The 26,074-nt window shown below is 36.7% G+C and overlaps 1 protein-coding gene and 1 long non-coding RNA gene across 2 annotated transcripts in view; both read right to left on the bottom strand.

Moving 5' to 3' along the window:
- Positions 1–26,074, bottom strand: part of erbb3b (erb-b2 receptor tyrosine kinase 3b) — a 33,007-nt gene that overhangs the window by 5,926 nt on the left and 1,007 nt on the right. The window contains exons 2-17 of the mRNA XM_083570463.1: positions 15,599–15,750; positions 15,167–15,347; positions 11,904–12,029; positions 11,738–11,800; positions 10,864–10,982; positions 9,315–9,456; positions 7,779–7,892; positions 7,171–7,294; positions 6,059–6,132; positions 5,121–5,211; positions 3,182–3,396; positions 2,944–3,076; positions 2,732–2,825; positions 1,169–1,326; positions 603–656; positions 353–494 (exon numbers count right to left, since the gene is read on the bottom strand). Of these exons, the coding sequence (XP_083426589.1) occupies positions 353–494; positions 603–656; positions 1,169–1,326; positions 2,732–2,825; positions 2,944–3,076; positions 3,182–3,396; positions 5,121–5,211; positions 6,059–6,132; positions 7,171–7,294; positions 7,779–7,892; positions 9,315–9,456; positions 10,864–10,982; positions 11,738–11,800; positions 11,904–12,029; positions 15,167–15,347; positions 15,599–15,750 (1,982 nt within the window). The remainder of the gene's footprint in view (positions 1–352; positions 495–602; positions 657–1,168; positions 1,327–2,731; positions 2,826–2,943; positions 3,077–3,181; positions 3,397–5,120; positions 5,212–6,058; positions 6,133–7,170; positions 7,295–7,778; positions 7,893–9,314; positions 9,457–10,863; positions 10,983–11,737; positions 11,801–11,903; positions 12,030–15,166; positions 15,348–15,598; positions 15,751–26,074) is intronic.
- Positions 3,463–4,869, bottom strand: LOC310742050. Its single transcript, XR_014538130.1, has 2 exons — positions 3,985–4,869; positions 3,463–3,936 (listed from the first exon to the last, which is right to left on the bottom strand). It is a non-coding gene; the product is annotated as an uncharacterized lncRNA (long non-coding RNA).

The raw sequence follows: 26,074 nt of genomic DNA, 5'->3' as shown, positions 1-26,074 counted from the left end.
CATGTTTTTGTGGATTGTTCACCCATGTTTCCTTGTTCCTAGTTCTACTTTCTGGTTTTGACCCTCATCACTTGTGGCTTGGCTCATGCTCCACAGGCTTAATGTGATATATTTGTGTAAATATTAATCCAAATATTACAGTGTTTTGTATAAAAATCAGTGACAACAATATTAAAATAAGTTGCATTACACAAATGCAGTTATCCACAATCTTCTGTGTATTAATTATCCTGCATTTGTCATTACACTTAAACATTGCTCATACAAGTTATGTAATCCTGTGTAGTGTCCATGTCCTGTCCGGTATTTTACAATATGCTCCAAAAGGCACAGTACTAATGTGTGTCATCACCTCGCCACTCTCCAGGTATCTCCTGAGTGCTCTCTTGCGGCGGATGGCCAGGCCGCGGCGGTACAGCAACGCCATCACCACGACACCCAAGCACACGATGAGACCAGCCAGCACTCCACTTACTATAGCTGCAACATGTGAACTGAGAACAGGCACATCAGCCAGTGAGACACAAAGGACTTAAGATGCATGTATGGAAATACAGTATGCATGAAGTCTTGATTTCCTACCAGCAGAGGGAGCCACTGACCTTTCTGCTGTTAGACGAGCATCCATGCAGTCGCTCAAAGACGGACCGGTGCATCTTGAAAAAGAATTCATTAACCAGTATTACTTTTAAGTCATAATTACAAGAGTAGAAAGACAGTGTGAAGATTTGTTTAAAGATAATTATTCGATTAAACAAACAAATACTTTTAAAAACAGATGTAGCAAAGAATTAACATCTTTGAAGTCTTAAGGATGTTGTGGGAAAATATAGATGGCATATATGGAAAAAAACATCTGATACACAATGTAAAATGGAGAATTTATGAGTAATAGAGGTGGTTTTGCTAAATTGATTCATTTTGAATGTATAGGTTAATGTCGTCACAACTGTGATAAGAACCAGGATGTTGTTTCACAAAACCTGAAAATCTTATTGATAGACTTTTGAACAAAACCCTTAAACATCAGCCTCCTACTGAAAATCTTCAGGCTAAAATTAAAGGGGTATCAATAATTTTAAGAATCTTATGCGCAAGCAATAAATCTCTTAAGTTGTTTGTTTCATTCGTGCTGCAGCTCCAATAAGGATATATAAAGTGTGTTTACCCGCTTGTGCAGTTCAGGTGGCAGGGCTGGCAGTGTCCTGTATTATCTGGGTACTTATAAATGACCTGCCCCCTCTCTCCTGTCACTCCATAAGGGCAGGAGGACACACAGTGAGGACCATCCATTAAGTTAGAGCATGCTTCACACTTATCCGCTCCCTTACAGCCACAGCCACAGCCACACACACACATACACACACACACACACACACACACACACACACACACACACAAACACACACACGCATGCGCACACACACATGCACACACACACACACAAACACAAAGACAAAGAGAGAGAGAAAGAAAGAGCGATTATTTCACAGAACATTTATGACAGTTCAATCTGTCAGCACCTGTACCAGTGTAAATATCTAAAGCTGAACTTCGTAACCATGTTGGCGTGCTAGTGATGCCTTATTACACAATACGCAGGTTGAAGCCAAGAGGCAGCAAATCCAGTTTGGCAGGACTTTAGAGCTTGCTGAAGACATTACACAGGGTGTAGATGGAATATTAAAATGACATTGTTATAATCGTTGCTATTACATATTCCAGCATCACATGCCTATTTAAATTGCATCCTCCTATACGTGTGTACATTTCATCCTGAATCAGTTCAGGTTGCGTCATAATCAACATCAGGAAGAACGCAATACAATACGACAGTTTTACAGACACGACACAACTCAGGTATCTGACATCGAACCAGAACCATTAGAGGAAATAACAAAAGAAGACATTCATTAAATTATGAATCGAAAAACTCATTGCAAGATGGACTACATACAACATTGAGCAGGACAAAACGACTATAAAAAACACATACGCAAGCACGATCCGATCGTGAGAGTTCAGGGTGTTTCTGTATTGACATTAAAGTGCTCATCTAAACAGTGGAAAATCCGCAGGCTTTAGCGTGTATGGAATCTGAATTATTGTCACCACATGAAAGGGAAAAAATAATGGAGGTCATATTTCATCATGCACAAAAGGGACAAAGAGTAAATACGCTCCTATATGTATATTTAACACTAAGCTGTTTAATATCACCAGCGTCGCCTTCTGAGTCATTTAGGAAAATTGATGATGTTGTAAAGGGGACGTAGCAATGGTTTTTGCAAAAAAAAAAGTATTATGAGGTACACGGTGTTAAAGCGGAAAAATAGACTCTCGGTGAATAAACAAAGCTGCAGGAGAGAAAATGCATTGAAAAAGAGAGAGAATGAGAGAGAGAGAGGGGGAGAGAGAGAAATAAAGAGAGAGATGCAAAGATTGAAAGCAACAAAATAGAAAGAAAGATACACAAAGCAAAAATAACTGGACACCTGGCCTTTTTAGCTTTGTTCTTCCCCAAACTGTTACTACAAAGTTAGAGGCACATCATTTTATAGGATGTCTACATTTTAATTGTATTTTTCTAGTGGATTAATACAAAATGGTGATTCAGAAACTGGCCGGAAGTACTTTACCTTTGTAGACCCTCCAGCCAATCAGAAATAAATATCCAGACGGATCATGGTATAACAGAAAATACCCTGAATGCCCCCCTATAAGTCCATACCTCTCCTCTGCAGGTTTCTCTCCCCTCCTGTGGTAGGCACTCAGGATGACAGGCATGACACTCCCCGGTTGGACCTGCGAACTCCCGCGGCTCCCTGCAAATATGTGGAGATGTCATACAAAAATAAAAACCAGAAGACACCAATGTTCAGTTATAGAAAATAATCAGCAGCAGGAATCAGATACTGAGAGAAACACACTCAATCCACTGACCCAGAGAAGATGTTACACTGGGCCACACAGATATGGTGGCGACTGTGATTCTTGCAGGAAAGACACTGCTCAGGTCCGAGACCCCAGCAACCGGCGCTCGAACACAGTGGATCACACACAAAACCCTCAGCCTCTATAAACCCAGAACAACATACACACAGGCAGAACGTACTGCTGAGTACATGGCAAGAATTTGCAAAAGTATGTACATGTAGAAAGGAAAGAAATGCTGTTTTACCGCATTCGCTCGGCAGCTTGTTGAACTTGATGTCGTTGAGGTTGCGTCGGCGCCTGATTTGGGAGCCCGTAAAAATCTTATCCCACTTCACGGTGTATTGGTAACACAGGTTAGTGTTATTGCTGATGTACACACTGCCGTCGCTGATATCACGCAGAGAACGCAGACCCAGGGAGGTTAGCGAGTCCACCTTCATCACCAACAGAGAGAAGGGTCTAAAAGAGAAAGATGGTGATCGATCAGAAAACATAGATGTGAAGCAAGGAAAATACTGCTTGTGAAGAGAAAGAGATGGATAAAGATGGAGCGAAAATCACGAGAAAGTGAGGGGGAAGAGAGGCAAATTGGTTTGATCAGGATTGTATATAAAGAAGATTATTATTAATATTGTCATTTGTTCAATCAAAATAGAATGGTAGTCTCATTTTCATGGTACAATTGGGGTTTTAAGGTGGGGTCTCGGAATGTGTGGTCATCTGGAAGCTGCCAAAAGTCTGCTAAATGCTGTAAATGCAATCATTACATTGGCAATTTTTGGATATAAATTAGATAAAAAAAACACATTTTGAAAAAAGAAAACACATCCTAGATACTAGCCATCATTACAGCTGGAATCTATCATCGATTCTTCAGTCAACCCAATGCCTGTTGTATTACTCTCCTTTTTCATTCTCGCATTGCAAAATCTTCCCCCTGCATTTCTAAAGTCTGAGCTTTGGGGCTCTTAGTGTTTTATTTCTTAGTAACAAAACTTCCTGGTTTTGATCCTCACTGCCTATTTCTATATGCATACCGATGTGGACAGAGTTTTCTATTCTGCAGTCTGATTTTCTTGTCTTTTTATTGAGACATTTAAACCTACACAGTGTGTACTTTTGTGTTTTGATGATGAAGATGATCATAAACTCATGGACATATAGACAACCCCAATTACAAACTCAATTTCTTTAATATTTTGCATAGCATGTATCTATTTATTTTGCATCTGACAACTTACTATATATTTTACTGCATAGTAGTGCAGTAAAAAGTTTTGCAAAAACTTTCTTTGTTGTTTTTTCTGGCTATTTGCCAGAATCCACCACGGGTTTTTATTTTCCCCAACGGTCGCACACGCTTCAAGGAGGAATGCGGTGGGACACAAACTTATGTTCGGTGAGAATTCTGAGCTGGATTCATTTGAAATTCTCTATTCAATATTTGACCATTTAGAAAACATGACCTGCATCGAATGCTCTCCTCATCACTATGGTAACATCTGCACTAAATGCCAGTCTTTGTGTACACATAAATATGTTTCTGATTACATCGAACCCGGGATTTTCAACAGATCACAGTGTTTAGGACACAAAGAAGCAGTTAATTCAAAAGTTGAATTAAATTCTGTCAGAGAAATGAAATTTGAAAACGTAGTCACAGATACACTTTTCTGAAAACCTCCCAAAAAGCATCCTGCAAGTCTAAACTTCTTCCCCAACATGAGCCATTATCTTTATCAGCTATATTTTGCAACCCATAAAAAGGCACATGGCTCCATTTTCACATTGCTATCTTAATGTGACACCCAAAGACGAAAATGACACCAGTGTGTGAAAGTGTGCATACGGGTGAAACAAGGAAAGATAAAGACAAAAGGAAATTTCTTAGGAAGCCATGCAGTTTCATGGGTTTAGGGCAGTTGGCTTGGTTTACATACCTTTTTGTGCTGTTGTGGGTACACAGTTAGGGTAAGTGGGTATGGTGGGGTGAGGTAAGGTGAAGGGATGCACAATAAAAAAAACACATACAAAGAGCAAAAATGAGATGCATGCGCTAAGTGTGACACATTGCTAGCATAAAACGGATGTAATTTAATATATTTAGCACGCAGCCAAACATACAGGTAGCAGTTAGACTCGAAAACTACTGATGTTAGGAACACGGAAACAGAAACACTTACAGGTGAAGCGACCTTCCACGTATAGTGGTAAGATTGGAGAAAAATGACAAATCCTTCAGCTCTGCAGGCCAAGACTGAACATTCAAAATCCCTACAGTAAATAAGAAATGAAAAAAATGAATAATTATGGATAGTATATAAAAATACAATATAAATAAAATTTGGAGTGTAAGATCATAAGTGGCCTCTTATAGACATTAACCATACTGAAAACGTTTGAGATTAATTAGAACATCAACTGCTCCCTAGGTCTCCTCACTCTACATCAATACGTAACTTTACTAATGCCCTTGTGGCTGAATGAGCACAAATCTCTATAACCTCATTTCAAAATGTAGTGGAACACCTTCCCAGAAGAGTGGAGGTTATTATAACATCAAATGAGAACTAAATGTGAAATTGGATTTTTAAAAAGCATATACAAAACTAATAATCAGGTGTCCACATAGATAGATAGATAGATAGATAGATAGATAGATAGATAGATAGATAGATAGATAGATAGATAGATAGATAGATAGATAGATAGATAGATAGATAGATAGATAGATAGATAGATAGATAGATAGATAGATAGGGTATATCGATGAGAGAATGCTGAGAATGGCGTCACCAGGAAGGAGGAAAAGAGGAAGACCAAGAAGGAGGTTTATGGATGTGGTGAGGGAAGACATGCAGGTAGTTGGTTTGAAAGAGGCAGATGTAGAGGACAGGGGGGTATGAAGACGGATGATCCGCTGTGGTGACCCCTTACGAGAGCAGTCGAAAGAAGAAAAGGAAGAAAAAGCTTGCAAATGGATAAAATATATTTACATGCAGTAATAAAGAAATTACGTTGTTATTTCAAATTCTGACTGATACTTTACAATATAACTTAATATTTAGTAACATTTTTGCCATACTGTAATACAACAGAGTTAATAATGTATCTATATTACCTGTTATTTCTCTTACAGTGCTGAAGACTTTGAGTTTCTCTGGGTCGAGTGGAGGTATTTTATTAAAAGGATCCCTGTAATAAAAATATAAAGACATTCATTGTGAGATTATTACAGAGCACATTGAATAATGAACGATTAATATATCAAGGGTTTTGAACTTGATTAGCTCATACATTTAACAATGCAATTCCACTTGCCCATACCATGTTCAACAGTAACTTAGATTTCAGCTCCTTTTTTTTACATAAAAAAAACAAAAAAAACGCTATAGCGGCATCGCAACAACTTTCACACTAAATGGATGCTTTATAAAAGTATTGACTAAAGCTTTGGTTTACTTTACTAATTGGAAGATTAAAAAGCTGCAGTTTGACAGTTATGTAAATTTTAAATATTAAGCCATACGTTCATAAATAAAGTTAAAAAGGACACAAATACAATTTCAACATAAGCATTATTTTTGCGCAATAATGTCTCACGAACACTATATGAACAAAATATATGGACATCTGACCTCAAGATTTCTATGTGCTTTTTGAACATCCCATTCCACAGTTAGTTTCTTTTTGCTGCTAATTTAACCTCCACTTTTCAGGGAACAATTCTACTAGATTTTGGAGCGTGCTTGTGGAGATTTGGACCTGTTCAGCCACAAGGGTGTTAGTAAAGTCTGATTTATGGTGATGAGGCCTGGAGTGCAGTCAGGGTTCCAATTTATCCTAAATATGTTCCATAGTGTTGAGGTCAGAGCTCTAGAGCAGGCTAAGATCTTCTACTCCAACTCATGTAAACCATATCTCCATTCAGCTCGCTTTGTGCACAGGGGCATTGTCATGCTGGAACAGGTTTGAGTCTCCTAGCTCAAATGTAAGTAAACGTTTAATACTACTGCATCCACAGTTATCCTATATAAATGTGTGGCTCCAAATCTGTGGTTGCAGTTTGGGGAATAAATGCAAATGGCTGGAAAAGTCAGGGGTCCAATACTTCTGTCCATGTAGTATATATTTAATGCAGTGTTTATACATTATGTGTATATGTATATAACATAACATTTTTAAATTATATATATAAAAAAGTAAAATGAATAGGTAGGCAAAAAGACTTACCCATTAATACCCGTGACAAGAAAATGTATGTTGCCCTGGACTTTAGTACAGTTGATGAAACTGTCGATGTTACTGGAGTCCACCGTCTGCCTGTTGCTTTTACTGGGATCTGTACCCTCACACACTGCAGATACAAATAGAGGGGTTCGGAGGTAGGAGAAGATATAAAGTTTACTTTTTCTGCACAGTGAACAGACACAGTACAACACGCAGTAAAATATTTCAATCAATCAATTAATAAATCAATAATGTAAAGAATAGTGTTTTAATAAAAATTTAATAAAAAAACAATTTTTGATATAAACTATCATTGCAATTATATAAAACTAAATAAAATATACAAAAAATAGAAAACGAATATAAAATGTACATATGTGGCAGCATTTATTTCGAATGGCAGATACTGTGTGACTTTTTAAAATGCAGTTATGTAGTTTTTGAAATGTATGTGTGTTCAAAATGTGAGGCCGTAGGTGTGGGTACAAGAGTCCATGCTCTAGTCTAAGTCTAGTTCTAATGTAAATAAATTAAATAAATAAATTAACAAAAAAAACATAACATGGCATTTGCCAGCTGTAGAATATCTAATTGTGTGTAAAGTGTTTCACCTTTTGGGCAGAGTCCGATGCATGGCTCACAGTGCTTTGTACCGTTCTTCTCAACTTCCATTTTATCAGGAGGACAGGCACTTACACACGCACTGCCGTCTACCACAAAGTGATCTGTGTGTGTGAGAGATACAGATAAAGAGAGACTGGTATAAGGTGACAATCAGTAACAGTTGACAAATTATGATGAAAATCTGGCAAACCTGAAATCTATGCGTAATAGTCTATATATAATATAAAGAGCTTTAGTTCTTGACTCAAGCCTATAAAAGAGATATCTGGAATTTCTTTATTCTACTTTATGTATATAATGTGGTTTGCCCTGTCTCTGGGGGTGGGGGTTGAGGTGGGGTTTTGGCAGGAGAACTGTGAGAAGACTTCTCTTGGGAGGCTCCAAGAGAAGTGAAGCCAGCGAATAACATCTCATCAAATTGAAGTCCATGCTGCGTCAGTGTAACACACTTGCTGGAAAGCACTATCTGCCCTCTTCCACATAGGAGATTGCTCACAATTGGCTAGTGTCTCTGTGATTGACAGGGGAGACAGATTATGTCATCCCTCTCACCCAGAGAGCTATGTCATTTTCCTTTCTTTAACTGATAACAGATAACAGTGTTTATAATTTCAATACACAGTGTATTACTTTAGATGTATTTTATAAGGTTATACATTTAGTCAGTGTATATATAGTATATATTTTATTAATACCATTTTCAGTCAAACAGCAAACAGCCATGCAGTGCATATTTATATAAAGTTCAATATTGAAAATTCTATAGTTACAGATTCATTTTTGTTCTTTACTGTTAAAGTAATTTTTCTATCAAATATAGCTTTTTTTGGAATCGTTCCTAAATCGCTGAAAATCCTTCAATGTATGAGATAACAGTGTGTAAATATTGTCTCGCAATATTAAACTTTTAATATTTAGTTAAATTTATCCATTCCACCCATCAGCAATGGAATATTAGGGTGGTAGTAAGTGCTGTGATTTGTTTGCATTGACCTGAAGCCATTTGCATGATCTTTATAATTACCACAGCAAATAAAATGGATGATAACTGAGGTTACAAGGTTTGTCTAAAAAAAGTATGCAATGGTGGCGATGCTACTCATTCTTTCAGCAAAGAAACCTTGACCAATTATTAAGCCCTTTGAGGTTTAATGATTGAAAATGATGAATACAAGTAAAATCTTTATAAATAGAAAAGAATAATGAAACAATTTCTTAAATACTTGGATAATGCAGCATCTTATTGTTATTTAGGTATTTTCATATATATTTAAATGTGTAAATGTTTGATTTAGTTTGACAAAGTTAAATGTGTAAACGAGTCTGAACATGTCATCCTCTTGTAAAAGGAGACAAATGAAACTGCCCCCATCCATTAGAACTCATCTCTCATAACAACACTGTGTAACGTTCCCAGTAAACAGCACAAAAGTTACAGTTGGCTAAAAAGAATAGACATGGATTTCATGGCACAAAATGAAAAATACTAGTTTAGGAAATATAACTTTGGTGTCTGTACTCACCAGGGCATTTGTGCAGACAGATTGACCCGTACTGGTACATGACATCTGGATTGGGTTCCAGTTGAAAGGTGTGTTTGTTGTAAATGTGAGACTGTGGACAGTGAGGCACACATGCTCCCGAATAGTTCACACTCTGGCATGCCTGCAGCAAGGTGTAGACAAGGACATTTAGGCCAATTGCATGTATAGCATTTTCTAATTTTTGCCATGTTTAGGGTGGACAATACATAGTCAAGCAAAAATGTGTGTAAAAAAAATAACACTGCAAAGCAAAACAAAGCAAAACAAAACACAAAAATCACATAGAATTCATCACATTTTGCAGCAGGAAAATCTGTAAATACACATTATGCATGGTTCACTTCTTACAATTTAGTCCGCCGTTTTCTCGCTGTAATAAAACTGTAATTGAGTTTGCATGTACACAGGCCAAGACCACTTCGCTATTATGCTAACAGTTTGACTGGTTTTGTATTAGTTTAATTATAAATGTCTCTATCTATCTTTAAATATGTTTTGGTCTTGTGCATAAATAGGCTAGCATAGTGTATACATCAGGGGTCACCAACATGGTGCCCACGGGCACCAGATCGCCCGCAAGGACCACATGAGTCACCCGCGGGGCTTTTCTAAAAATAGCTCACCATAGCGCCACCAGTAAACTGCATCAAATTTTTTAAAATGATACTTGCATTGGTGTGAATTTGAAAATGACAATATCCAAGTTGATTTTTGTATGTTACATAATTGATCATTTGTACAAACATGGTGCAACGTAGAAGTGTTTTGCATAATGATATTTATCTGTTTCCTACCTTGTTAAATCATTGTTGAAAATTATTGTGAGAAATCATTAACCTTATCATTGCCTTCACATAGATGAATATCATTAATTATTAATAATAACATATAATTAAGGTTAAATTGAGCAAATGTGTTATTTCAAAAGTGTGTATCAAACTAGTAGCCCTTCAAATTAATCGGTACCCAAGAAGTAGCTCTCAGCCTCAAAAAGGTCCGTGACTCCTGGTGTACATTATATGGACAAATGTATTGGGATACCTGACTTTTCTAGCTTTTTTTCTAGCTTTTCTTGCTTTTTTTTTTCTAGCTTTCTTAAACTGTCACCACAAAGTTGAAGGCACACAATTATATAGGATGTCTGTAAATGTGGCAGCATTAAATGTTCTTTTCACTTGAACTAGGAGTGGCCTGGTATAGTGTGCTAACCTCAACCATGTTAAATACCTCTTGGATGAACGCTAGCTGGCCTCCGCATCCTACATCAGTACCTGTTTTTACTATTGTGTCTGAATGAGCAAAAGCTCCACAAACACGCTATAAAATCTAGTGGAACATCTTCCCAGAATAGTGAAGGTTCTTACAGCAGCAAATAGGGATTAAATGTTGAATGTGTTTAAAAAGAAACAAAAACACATTATGTGTCCACAAACCTTTGTCCAAATAGTGTATGGAATAGTGTGTATAATAATTTTACACTGTCTTTTGAAGAAACTCTAAGAAGAAAGCAGAAGAAAGTGACACTTACAAAGCAGTCAGTTTCCTTAGGCCCTGTACAGCCTCCTGCACATTCAGTGTTGCAGCAGTGCTGAGGACTGGGACCAAAACAGCGCCCGTGACACTGTGGTGCACACACCGTCTTAGTCACTGAAACAAACAGACAGTGAAGAAAAAGTGAAATGTTGCAGTAGGTGTCAATGATACAAATACTTAATGAGTATAATAATCTGTATAGTCGGTGTGTATATTATATACCCAGACTGTCTATACTGTCTCACATTGTCTGTATTGTCTTGTATTGTCTTGTATTTGCTGTTTTTGTCTTGTCTTGTCTGTTTTGTCATGTATAGGTTTTATTTATGTCTGTACTTTCGAGAGTCACTAACAGCTGGAACCAAATTCCTTGTGTGTGTCAACACACTTGGCCAATAAACCTGATTCTGATTCTGATTCTGATTCTGATATACTATAAAACATATAGTTTGCTAGATATTTTTGCTAAAAAAGTAATAATTTCATTACAACATTTTTAATTGTAATAATTATACTCAAAGCATAGATGTTTAATTTAATGTTCTTTTGCCACCAAATATCTGGACTTAGACCTTATCCTGGACAAGAAAACACGCTTAAATGGTATATTTAATAAAAAATACTAAGGTGTTTAACATTTCCTACTTAAATCGTGTAACAAGATCATTCTAAATAGTAAATTATATGTTTAACTTTTGAACATTATTTTTATTATACATCTTTTCTTTGCATGTGCCTAAGCACAGTGCTGTATGCGTTTGGGTGTCTTTAAACCATGAAATACTTAACATTAAAGTACTGGCAGTGGTAAACAGTCTATTGGTTATATTTATGTCTCTATTATGTATATGTATAGCTGTATAACTCACACATTTGACACTGATCTTTATTTGGACCCCAGCAGTAACCACCACAGTCAGGATGACACGGCACTGTAGACAAAAACAGCACAAAGCCTTAATATGTGTGGACTGACATTCCAACCAATAGAAGAAAAAGAATGAAACAAATGAGGTCACTCTCGGACACACCCACCTTTTTGACCATTGTCAATGATCTCAATGTGAGCATTGCTGTCTCTCACTATGTCTTGCCAGTTGATCCAGGGAGCAAAGCTCAGGTATTTATTGTTAACAATCTGCACTCCACCAACCAGGATCTCTGTAGTGCACACACAGCACAATTGTTCGGGTTATCAGTATTTTAAAATTAAAAATGAAATACTACTCACACAACAGAAATTGTTGTACTAACCCATCTCTTACAGTCTTAACTCAAAGACTAGCATGGGCATGAGCAGTATATAAATAATAATTTGACTTTTTCCGCTTGTTTTTCTCACACTTAATCAGAAATTTGTCTCTTTCGCATTGAAATAATATTCTGAAGTGCTGACACGTGCACACACACACACACACACACACACACACACACACACACACACACACACACACACACACACACACACACACACACACACAGCAACCAAAGAGCACACCCATCACCATGCTTCATTTCATTATGGAAATCTTGGCAGCCCTGCACAGGCTCCTCGTAAAGAATGTCTTTAAAAAGGTTTTTGGATGTGAGAGAAGGATAACCTTGTTCAGATTCCCAAAGAACCCAGCATTCTGTGAACAATGGATGCAGTTTGTTTGTTTCCGTCATTTCATTATCCCTGCCCACTGCACGCGTCCAAAAGCTCGGCTGCTTTCGTAAAGAATCGTAAAGTTATATGTATCTTTTATAAATTTGATACAACTAAAGACTCTTCAGTGAAGGATGCAATACAACTCTATAGCTACTCAAGATTAACATTAGGCTGAAACCGTGTGTCCTTTTTAAAGAGATAATGTCTACACGGAAAAGTAACGCATACAGGAATTGTTCAAGTGCAGAAAAAAAGGAACATTATCAGTAACATTAGGCTAAAACAGGATCACGTAAGTTATTAACAGCAGGATAAACATAGGATAGAGCTAAGCAATGAATCTGAAGAACTGAACTGAGGTGATAGGAAGGAACAAATAATAGCTATTTACAAGAAAGCATGTCAGTTGCTTGTCCTACAAGTCTGGCTGGTCATAAAAAATGTCATTAGAGTTGAGGAAATATTCACAGATGTTTATTAGCCGGAACAAAGCATTTCTAAAAACCTTTGGACTCTAAATCGATAACCAGTAGATAAACAGTACACAAATGGAGGGCATTTAGAACAATGCTAATTTTGTCAAGAAACCTTCCTTAAATTTCATTCAACCACAAAGCTTCCATAGTTCTAGTCTAGATAAATCCTGCATTCCCTACATGCATGTTATGAAGACACTTGTGTATTTAATATCCTATAGTAATCAAAATTCATAGAAATAGAGTAGTTTCCCCCTTTGCTGCTATTGTAACCTCCACTGTTTTGAGAAGACTTTTCACTTGACCCTGGCGCTGTGGAGATTTGTGCGAATTCAGCCACAAGAGCAAAAGAGGTTGGCCAGTGATGGTCTATCAAGAAAGCCTTAGGCAAACTGAATGTTCCAATCAGGTTAAAGTCAAGGATCTGGGCAGGCAACACACATTCTTCCACACCAGCCACAAACCATGTTTTCCTAGTATTTGTTTTGCACAATGGGGCAAAGGGCCCTTTAGATAATTAAAAGGGATTCCTAATACTATAGCATACAATGGTTTTATAGACAATGAAGTGTTTCAAAGGGAAAAGTTTGAGGAAGACCGTATTAGTGTTATAATCACGTGTCCACTTCCATATGGTCATCTAGTGTAGATCAACAGTTAGGACCCTGAACAGAAAATGCATTCATGTAAAGGTTCTCAGGAAGAAGCTGTTTTTTTTTAAAGAACAAAGATGCTTGCTTGATGTTTTCCAGAGACTAGCTAGACAAGCCTGAAAAGTTCTGGAAGTCTGTTTTTCTTGATAGATAAGTTCAAATTGAAGTCTTTGAGTACATATGGAGGCCTATGCTTTCTCAAAGAGCCAACACAGCCTACTATTAACAAAATATTATCGCTACAGTCTAACATGGGATGAGGCTGTTTTTCTTACTCTGACCCCGGGCATTGAAAGAATCACAAATTGTATGACATATCATGGATTCCTTAAGACAAATGTCAGAAAATGGACACATAACTGATTCAACAGGACAGCCATCATAAACATTCAAATAAATCCACTAAAGCATGGCTTAAAAAGAAGTAGATGCATGTAATGAAATGGCTAAATCAAAGCACGAAGCTGAACCCTATTGAGATGTGTGGGGGAACCTGAAAAGAGCTTTTTATGCAAGACATCAAAACATCTTTTAAATTACAGCAGGGTGAGAAATATCCATTTAGTAAGATGTCAGTGACTGATAACTATTCTAAAGAGCAACTTTATTCAGTTACTTACATAATTAAAACTATACATACACACATATATATATATATATATATATATATATATATATATATATATATATATATAATTTATCTTAACTATATTATATAGTATAAATATAGTATAGTATCTAGTTATTGCTAGTAATCTCAGTAGTTGGGTTTATAATTTGAAGTGAATTGTCTAACAAATTCTGCTCAAACAACACCAAATTCAACCCGAATGGATATTTTTGTTTCAAGGTAGCCCAGATAGAGTAAGAGAAGGTGAAAACTTAGGCTTCTTGAAAATCTCAGACTATCATCTCTTTACCATGCAGTTGTCCTGACTAGTCTGAACACGTAATAAGCCTTGAGAGCTCTGTAAAGATAGCATGTATTAAAACACAAACAAACATAAATGTACACACACACACACACACACACACACACACACACACACACACACACACACACACACATTCACACACACACAAAACCAGAGTATCCACACACTATGCAATGCGAAGAGTTCTAAATTTCAATCTTCCCACGATTTTGCTGTCATGCCTTACCAGTAGTTTGGGCCTAAGATTTAGACTCTAAATGTATATATATATATATATATGTATATATATATATATATATATATATATATATATATATATATATATATATATATATATATAGAGAGAGAGAGAGAGAGAGAGAGAGAGAGAGAGAGTGAGAGAGAGAGAGAGAGAGAGAGAGAGCGAGAGCGAGAGCGAGAGAGAGAGAGAGAGAGAGATCCAAATTTCAGTCTTTTATTTTTAAGTCATGCTTCTATTTTGTATGCACTTGAGCTGGCACGGACTCCACATGTTAGGCTCTCCTTCGATGCATAATTAGCTGCCATCAGTTTTGCATGACATATTCACTCCAGCTGTCCTAACCTGTGAGATGAGTAAACCCCAGGTCCACCAGTCCATGCTGGCCTTCAAAGTTTAAGATGACACAAAGTGCCCATTTCTTCTCATAAAGCGTGCTGCCACGGATCACTCGCAGCTGATCTATAGGAAGCCGCTGAAACTGGTTTGCGGCAATGAGGACGTAGCCCGTCACTTCTCGAACATTCTGTAGGCAGAGGAGAGACAATAAAAAAAGAGGTGTGATGAAATGCACTGGAATGTAGCAGCTACTAAAACCAAAATTCTATTAAATATTAATCATTGTTTCGCTTCAAGGTAAATGTGAGTCTTGAAGTTATGTTAGTCCAAGTCTACCAAACATTTAGACTGTGCCTAAGGAATTTTAACATCCATTCAAAGCAATGGAATATTACAGTTGGTAAAAAAATGAAATATGTGAAAACAATGCTTTCTTACTTTTAGAAAGGAGAAGTCGAAGTCCTGCTCCATCTGGGTGATTTCCAGGTTGCCAATGATGATCTCACAGCCATTGTAGCGTTCCTTCAAGTTACTGTAGTGCTGCACAGAGCTCCCTGTAGAACTGAGACCATTCTTCGTCCCTGGGCAAACTAAAAAAGAGGATAAAATGTTCTCATATCATTTTGGTTTGCACAATTATGCTGTTATATAAACATAATGCAAATAATGTGTTGACCCCCCCAATCCCCCATCATCCAACTTATCATCCATAAACCACATCCCCACTCCCAATCCCTGCCTCTTATTAGCCAGAGTGCATTAATTATATCTAACAGCACAATCAAGTGTTTTATTCCTCTTATACCACAACAAGTTGCAAATGAATACTCATAGGGTGAGACATCGCATAAATGATTATTACATACAGCCATGTCTGTCTGATTATTTGTCTCTCTGCTAGAAATCGCATGTTAATGTCTAAGTTGTTCAAAATTGTATTTCCTTGCTTTCAACATTAAAAGATAGGAAAGTGTTAGCTCAGTGTATAGGGTGTTTTTTTTTTCCTCAGAAGGTTGTTAGTTCAAATCCCAGCACCACTATGGCACCACTGCTGGAATCCCTTAATCCTCAGATGCTGAATTGTATTAATGAGATAACTGTAATTTGCTCTGGATATTAGTGTCTGCTAAATGATGTAAAAGTCACCGACACTTATTTTTTTTTGCCAACAATTGCCAGCACAAAGAATTTAAGACTTAATAAATGGCAACAAATCATGTTTTTTGTCCATTTACAGTAACATGTAATGTTGAGGAGCATCCATAAAACAAATTTAAGTATTACCAGCAGTATCTCATGATCCTAGATTGTGGTGGGCATGACAACTTTATTTATGAGAAAACCTCTAAATAAAAATAAAATTGAGAATCTATTAATGATGCATGCTATACACTACTATCCAGTGAATTTTTACAGTGAATCCAGTGAAACCCTGTAATAGGCAGATGAGAGATGACGACACACAATGCGTCCAGCACGCAGACTAGCAAGTCTTTGTGAGTGCGTTCTAAAAGAACCTTTGTGTAACTGTGGTCAAGGTATTATTATTACTAACTAGTGTAGACAGCTTTCAGTAAAAATCCCTGCCCAACTGCATCTCAAAAACCACACAAAAGAAAACTTGTGCATTGAAAAAAAGGGAGATATTTATTTGTTTTTCCCAGCTGTTCTCAGTGTGGAAAGTACTTGTTTCCCACATTTCTTATGTACATACATTACAGAATAGTCCACCTTTCTCTCTGTCCAATCTGCTATGTTACAGTAGAAATGCGTTATTGAGACACTGTCTGTATTTTTACTCTGGTTTATTATTAAAACTTGTATACTGTTATTCATGAAACTACTCGATTTGATCTGATTATTTGTTATAAAACAAGATTTTTTTTTTTTCCTTCAGACCTGTCTGGCAACCCTGTGATGAATTCCAATGGACCTTTATTAGTACCTCAAAAACAGTAGGTGAAATAAAATCTCTAATGAAGTTCATTGGGGCAGTAAGAGCCCTGCCCAATGATTGTGCAACATCTAGAAAGGTGAGCAAAACTGTACACCTGCCCAATAGCAACACATATATCACATAGAACACTTTTGTTTTAGCATAAACAGTTTAGCTTTTTCGGTCTCTTGAAGTAAGCAAGCTCAAAAAACACAACTCATGTTAGGAAATCACAAGCAATCCTTACCAATTCATGTCTGACCCCCATTTATACACAGTTTTGTATATATTTGTTGAGTGTTTGCCAAAAACGTTGATATGTAAGTTGCAAATTTTAGGTATTCATCCAAGCCAATGAAAATTAAAAAATAAAATTATCAACAATATCTGACCAATCAGGTTTGAGAATTTAGCATTACTGTGGAATAATTAAACGTTATTTGATGTGATATTTTTAGGCCCTTGAACCCATTGCAATTCTATTTAAAATGTTAAATGTATTTCCCTGTTATAGGAAAATAATCAACTTTATAGACTTTGGCTTCGAGACAGGCAGCATCAGGCACCGCTTGTGAGCCATCACATGCATCCCCAATCCCTAAACTTTATCAACATAATTTTTACTTATATACACCATTACTTATATAAGCACCACATTGAGCAATCAGTAATTAAATAATAGCAGAAATTAAGGGTCAGTTGTAAACCCCCTGTACTCAAATGGCATCATAAAAGGCCATGAACACAGAACAAAGCACATCCATGCGCACACTCAGACGCAAAGTCGGGGGCGTTGTGAAGGAGAGGTCAAAGGTGAATGAGGTCACAGGAACGCTACAGGCTAATGCTGGTAGTACAAGGGCTTGTAATGTGCCCGTAGCTATGAATTCGAGTGAAGAGGGAGGGTCGAGAAACAGCATCAATCTGCAATGGAAGCTCAGCAGGGTCACTGGCTTGAGGGTGGAATTAGCGCTAATTTACCGTCCTCTAAACCGAGAGACCAAAAAAGCCATACAAGCAGACACACTGTCACTCGCACTCTCCCTCCATCTCTCTCTTTCTCTCTCTCTCTGAAAGCATTTCAGAAGTCAACTGGGTAACCACAATTCCTGCGAGTGCCACAGTGCGTTGGCGTGTGCCACAGACCTTTGCGAGCGTGTACTGTGTGTTAATGACTACGTATCACGCTATCGACGAGCTGTGTGGCATTACAATGGAACAACCCAGAAGCACACACCTCATTAGCAGCACACATTAGCACATTAATAGCTATGTGACAGTCCCGAGCTTATTAGCAAGGAAGTAAATAGTGAGAAGATAAGAGCGAGGAGGTTGTACACGGCATCTTTAAAGAGGAACAGTTCCTGAACTAGTGGCTTAGAATCTATTGATATTATTTTGTTAGTGGCATTATATATCTTTTTTTAATACATTATATACTGCTATTGTATTCAACTACTGTAAATTGAAATCACTATTCCCCAATGGAGCAATCACTAGAGTAACAGCAAGGCTGCATTAAATGACTGATTATACAGTATATCCACATAAATACACCTATAAATCAACAGATCGACGTTTTCTTTGCACTAGAGATTGTTACAAATACTTCCTGAAATATCAGTTTTAAAAGGAAAAAAGGAAATCATGTGTACAGACCAGATTTTCCAGGAAATTTCAACATTTGCTCAACCTAATCTTAGTCCAATGCACCTGTCGCACATCTGTAAATACCACACAAGGGAATTTCCCTGTGCTAAAAGAAGTACAGAAAACGTGTGTAAATGTACATCAAAGGCCAATAAATGTTCATGCGAATGATATAGTTTACATTTTGATAAAGCATTTGGTTATTTTTAATGAAGAAATTGTGTTCAGTGTTAGTGGAGGGTTAGTGATATGACAAAAATCTCAATCAAGATCTCTGCAATACATGCTATTTTTATTATAATTACAATTAAATATAATTTAAAAAACAAACAAATTATATGACCATGTCATAAAAATGTTTGACCTTGTCCTATAATGAACAATTTATGTAGTTTATGTAATAAATAGCTTTTTTAATTAGAACTATACTTTTTCATTATGTTGGATATTTTGAATAGCTGAACGAATTCATGTGAACAAATTAAATATTTAGGTGAATATATAATTAAATGATATAATCAACCTTACTCTGTACAGTGTGTCCCTGCCCCACTTTGTATAATTAGCAGGGTTAAAACAAAACTAGTCCTAATTGTTACTTAGGTCATAGAAAAAAACGCCACAAAAGCTCCAACCACAATTTCCTGTTTTGTATTGATCGAGCATTTAGTTATATTCGTTCACACGTTTTATGGATATGTCTTCAATAAACACATCTGAGGTCGTGATGTGGCTGTTAGAAGGAGTAAAGCTTCCTCAGACAGACATTCCTAAAAAACAAAGCTCAGGATTGTCACAACGCTATAAATGTGAACTCTGTTCGTGTGTACTGGTATTGGTGTGTGTGCGTATGTGTGTGTGAGTGTGTGAGAATGCATGTGCATGTGTCTGTGTCCGCATTAGCACTGCTGAGATCATAGAAGCGCACAATAGGGTGAGTGTGCACACAGCAGTCTATCAACAGAGGGAGGAGGGCCGGGCGACAGGAAGAGATAGGGACACTATCTATGAGTGGCCACTCTCTCTCTCCAGGCTCCCACTACTCATAGTCAACACTACGGCCTTTCTTTCAGTCCCCGCGTGTAGTAGCGGCTACTCTAATATTTCACTTACCAAGCATTGAAGTCTGCAACGCCCATAATTTACCGGCTCATGAATCACTCTGCAGGGGATCTATTGTTGGAATGAAGCCCGGTGCAGGAATCTAGTCTTGAATGTAAGGAATCTGAAAGCAACCTTGTCTTCCATGTCACGACATGATAATCAGTAGTCTCATTTCAACCGGCACATTTTGGCTCTTGTTCTCAGCAAACAACAGATAATTAGAGCTCTGTGAATTTTTATTTGAAAGGTTTTCAATTCGCTACTAGGCGTTAATAATAGTGAGGGGTTTTCAGAGCTAGGCTTCGGGTACCTGTGACCCATGTAACTGCTTTTACCTCTGAATCAACACCTGAAAAGGTTCATAAAAGGGTCATGAAATACACCAGGCTTGTAGGAGCAATTGATCCCTGGTTTTACACAATCCAACTTAATTATCTCTATTGTTTGCTTGCTCCGAACACTGTCAACAGCAATATTGGTTAGCATAGCTAACTTTAAATGTTTACACAGGTATTGTTTTTCTACATACCTGTATTTTTTCTTACTTTTCTATTTCCACTTGGATGTTTTGCCACTTATTTTTACCATAAGCAGCTCAGATCCTGTGCTACCCTTCACTGCCACCATTCAGGAAAACAAAGCGATTTGTTTGAGTTTTTTTCTACAAAATCTTTGTATAAAAGTAATCTGCATTCTTACAATTAAGTGGAAGGAAAAGTGAGCACAGAGTCTATTCCAGTAATTTTAGCATCACTTGTAGAGAGATCTTGTTGCATGACTCCATTCAGAAAATGTTACGCTCCATTACATTATGTTTATGCATGTCTACTTCCCGCTTTTAATTCAGACTACAGGCTTTTGGTATGGTTTCAATCCAGAGAATGAGATGGTCAATGCTGATTTTTGTTTTCTTAGCTATAACTGTGTCGGTTTAGAAGTATGTTTGGGATATCATCTTGTGAAAGATTCTAAAGCTGTAATTATGGTCTAGCCTGGATGAGGCAACAAGGTTTTGTGCTGAAATACACTCCTGTGCAAAAAACAATGGGCCAAGTCTAAAAGCGCAAAGATTAAAGCTTTGATCAAATCATTGGTCAGAAATTGAGCAGGAATTGAACAGATACACTCCTGAGACCGAAAACGTAATGCTGGACACAAAAAAATTAATGTATGTAGTCATCTCGTATGCAAACATAAAGATCCTGACAATTATTAAAGTGTTTACACATTTTTCTTTCAATTTATTAACTATTTAAAGGGATTAACATTCTTCTTTCAGTAAAAAGCTGCCTACAAGTCTACCCACAAGGCTTTCAGAGAAATTAGAGTGAAACGCTAACAAATAATAAGCAACCATTAAATACCAATCACTATAAACAATGCAGCCCTAAAGCTTCAGGCAGTTTTATCCAACAATCATCATTTTGTTGTCAAATATGGTGATGGTGTGCATGATCGAGATTTTTACCGGAACACGACACACTATTCCAGCTATAGTTTAAATGATTTATGCTGAAGTTCAGGAGATGCTCTCAGGAAAGGCTTTACTCCTGTAATGCTTTCAAACAGCTAATTGTGAAACCAGAATGATCAGCTAAACCCTGCAAATTGAAAGCTGTGATCACTGGACTCTCAATTAACTATTCACTGTCTTCTCATGAGCCCTTATTTTGATATATTATAAAATTCAATATAGTATAGTGCTGAATACAGTATATATAAGAGCTGCATTTCCTACACACACACACACACACACACACACAGTACAGACCAAAAGTTTGGACACACCTTCTCATTCAAAGAGTTTTCTTTATTTTCATGACTATGAAAATTGTAGAGTCACACTGAAGGCATCAAAACTATGAATTAACACATGTGGAATTATATATGGAATTATATACATAACAAAAAAGTGTGAAACAACTAAAAAATGTCATATTGTAGGTTCTTCAAAGTAGCCACCTTTTGCTTTGATTACTGCTTTGCACACTCTTGGCATTCTCTTGATGCCTACTTTGAAGAACCTACAATATGACATATTTTCAGTTCACTTTTTTGTTATGTATATAATTCCACATGTGTTAATTCATAGTTTTGATGCCTTCAGTGTGAATCTACAATTTTCATAGTCATGAAAATAAAGAAAATTCTTTGAATGAGCAGGTGTGTCCAAACTTTTGGTCTGTACTGTGTATATAATATATATATATAAACTTTTGGTCTGTACTGTATATATAATATATATAAACTTTTGGTCTGTACTGTATATATACAGTGGGGGAAATGATTATTTGATCCCCTGCTGATTTTGTAAATGTATCCCCTTTACAAAGAAATGAACATTCTAGAATTTAAATGGTAGGTTTATTTTAACAGAGACAGACAGAATATAAAAAAAATACAGAAAAAACCCATTGAAGAAACTTTATAAATTCATTTGTATTTGATCGTGTAAAGTTATTATTTGATCCTGTACCAACCAGCAAGAATTCTGACTCCCACAGACCCAAATTAGTCCTGCCTTTTTGGGAAATAACTCCTAATATCAACTCATTATGTGTATAAAAGACACCTGTCACAGAAGCAACCTCTTCCATTCAAACCTCTCCACCTGCATGGTCAAGACCAAAGAGCTGTCAAAGGACACCAGGGACAAGATTGTAGACCTGCACAAGGCTGGAATGGGCTACAAGACCATCTGATTGTTCCCTTGGCTGTATGTTTGTGGTCATTGTCATGCTGAAAACCCATCTACGACCCATGTTGTGTGTTCTGGCTGAGGCCAGGAGGTTCTCACCAAAAATTCTACAGTGCATTACAGACGAATTAATGTCTTCCTGTACCCTTAGCAGAGAAACAGCACCAAAGGAGAATGTTACCTCCTCCATGTTTGACAGTTTGGATGGTGTTCTTGGGGTCATACTTTGCATTTCTCTGCCTCCAAACACGGCGAGTCGAGTTGATGCCAAGGAGCTCAATTTTGGTCTCATCTGACCACATCACATTCTCCTAAACCGTCTCTGAATCATTTAGGTGCTCATTGGGCCTGTTCATGTGCATTTTTATGCAGAGTGACCTTGGTGTGTTACCAATAGTTGTACTGTGGTCCCAGTTCCCCTGAGATCATTAACAAGCTCCTCCTGTGTAATTCTGGGCTGATTCCTCACCTTTCTCAGAATCATCCTTACCCCATGAGGTCAGATTTAGCATGGAGCTTATCTTCATGGAGATTATCATTTTCTAATTATCGTGCCAACAGTGGTCTCTTTCTCACCAAGCCGCTTGCTGATGGTCTTGTAGCCCATTCCAACCGTGTGCAGGTCCACAATCTTCTCCCTGACATCCATTGACAGCTCTTTGGTCTTTCCCATGCAGGTGGAGAGGTTTGAATGGAAGAGGTTGATTCTGAGACAGGTGTCTTTTATACACATAATGAGTTGATATTAGGAGATCTTTCTTAAAGGGACAGGACTAATTTGGGTCTGTGGAAGTCAGAATTGTTGCTGGTTGGTAAGAAATCAAATACTTATTTCACCACTCCATCAAATACGAAATAATTTATATATAATTTTAAATTATTATTTTTTCTGGATTTTTTAAAAAATATTAAAAAAATTAATAAAAAAAATAAAATAAAAAATATGGTTTATATTATATATATATATATATATATATATATATATATATATATATATATATATATATATATATATATATATATATATAAAATAACAATAATAACAACAGTTGTAAATGGCCAAATATTAACTAATATAACAAATATAACAACCTGTCTGTATACAGGTCATTACATACTGTATATACGTATATCTATTTAGACTGTACACTATATATACATTCTACACAAATAATACAAATACATAATTAATAACTGTATATAGTTCACTACTGGTATATTTTTTTCCAGACATGAAAAGAATCTGTGTTTCTTTAAACATGAACATACATCAACTTCAGCCTCATCTTATCAAGAATCACTGTAACAGGAACAGCATAGTCAATGAAACTTGGAGTAGGAGCGTGGAGACAAAAAATGTAAACTCCCTAAATGTAAACAAGCGTAAGATTTCTCCTTCTGAGCTTTGAACATATATGTGTGTCGCAACACTGTCGATGTTTTGCCACTCGTCCTATTTCACCTATAGGTTCTTTAAGATTGTAAAACAAGTTCAGTCACAATGACTTGTTATTGTGAGACCAAACTTGATGTTTTTCTATAAGATGGAAATACACCAACCATATAGGCTCCTGGGTTAAAGTCTTAATTAATCATTTCTGAATTTAACGATCATCTCAGTGTCTACCTCGCTAACAGACCCAATGAACTTTAGCGTCGTAGTGCGACATCTAATTAAAGGTTTATGATAGGGCAATATATTCTTACACCTAGCTTCTGATAGTGAACAACTTTACTACCCTGCTGACACACTGCAACCACCGGGAAAATAGGTTACACATTAGCACAATCAGGAACACTGATTACAATGCATTAATACCCACCAGGATTCTAAGAGGCAAAGTTCTTTAGGAGAAAAAAAAACCAACTAGAGGTTTTGTGTGCAAAAGGAGAGGAACAATTAAGGAGAGGACTGGTTAATCATTCCAAAGCTGTCAATATATCCACTGGAAGTGACTCACTCTTGGGTGGTTCTGCTAATGAACCCTACAGCGTAGTTTGCTCGCACGCTGATGCAAATTGAGTGGGTGTTAAAAAATAGATTTCTCCTAAATCTGTGTATCAGTCAAATTCTGTTAGGAATTAGGAAATGAAGCTATTGCATTCCTTTCTTTTTTTTTTGTATCATTGTTCAAAGTCTTCTTGTGTCTGTTATCTTGAGGCGAGGACAAAAATGACTCAAAACCTACACTGTAAGCGAAAAACTAACTTCCTGAAGGATACTTTGGATATTGAAAGATCTATAGTTCTATATCTAAAAAACTCACTGAAAAAAAACCCCACAATAGTTTTTGATTTAAACTATTTTGTATGTGCTTATAGACAATATGGGACTATGATTGTATTATATTTTACTGGGACAGCTGACTTTTCCAGCTGATATACGGTTCTTTCCCAAACCACAGTTGATGAAAGCATGCAATTGTGTAGGATGACTTTGGATGACACCGTATTAGATTTTCCCTTCATTTCAACTTGGAGACCCAAATCTGTTCCAGCATGACAATGCCCCTGTGAACAATGCGAGCACAATGAAGATATAGTTTACACTTGTTTGGCTGGAAGATCTCGAACGGTCTGCTATAGAGCTCTGACCTCATTCCTACTGAACACCTTTGGGAAAAATTGGAATGCCCCCAGGCTTCCTTACCCTACATCAATAGGATCTACACAAGCACATTTAAAATCAAGTGGAGCATCTACTGAGAAGGGTGTAGGATATTATAATTATAAAAAAGGACTAAATGTGGAATGGGATGTTCAAAAACAACACAAATTTTGTGTCAGGTGTCCTCAAACCTTCAGCCATATAGTCCATTTTTTCATTTTATTAATATGCATTGTATATATTGTATAATTAAATATACAAAACATACAAAAAATATATATATACATAATAAATGTATATATTTCTACAAGTTTGTGTTTTTCGTTATTTATCAGATGGACTTCAGCACTTGACTTCACTCCAGATCTGTTGGGTTTAATTATTTTTTGAACAGATATATATAATAAATAACTTGCTAAAGTTTCCAAAATCAAGAACATGCCAGTCGCTTATCTTTAATCATTGAAAAACAACAGAAACCTGTTTTCCGGACGGGTTTACTAAAGGAAGGTATGTGGGAAATGTTCTGTAGATTCTCCGGATCATGAGTCAGTGCTAAGAATACCATGGCACACCTACTCAGGTGAAGCAGGAAAAGAAAAAAAAAAAAAAGAAATCCGGTAAAAGTTCATTTGTGAACCTGAATAAAAAAATCTGAGATTTAATGGAGTAAAAATCATAGGTATGATTTATAACGTAGGGGAATAAAAATCACTTTCATCACACCCACCATGATGTATTTGATGAAAAGCTCTTTCTTCTGACTGTATTCAGGTCTAGAATGATAGTACATTAAATATAATAGAATATAATGGAGGTTATAGATGCCCTGTGTCTCACACTGAATAATATTATTTCTAGGTGATTTTTGAACTCTGTCTAGTGTTTATAGTACAGATTGTTAAGCTCTCACTCACA

The sequence above is a fragment of the Silurus aristotelis genome (assembly GCF_946808225.1).
Source record: "Silurus aristotelis genome assembly, chromosome: 19".
Taxonomy (NCBI): Eukaryota; Metazoa; Chordata; class Actinopteri; order Siluriformes; family Siluridae; genus Silurus; species Silurus aristotelis.
Note: the sequence above shows the minus strand (reverse complement) of the source record. Positions and strands in the feature narration are given on the sequence as shown.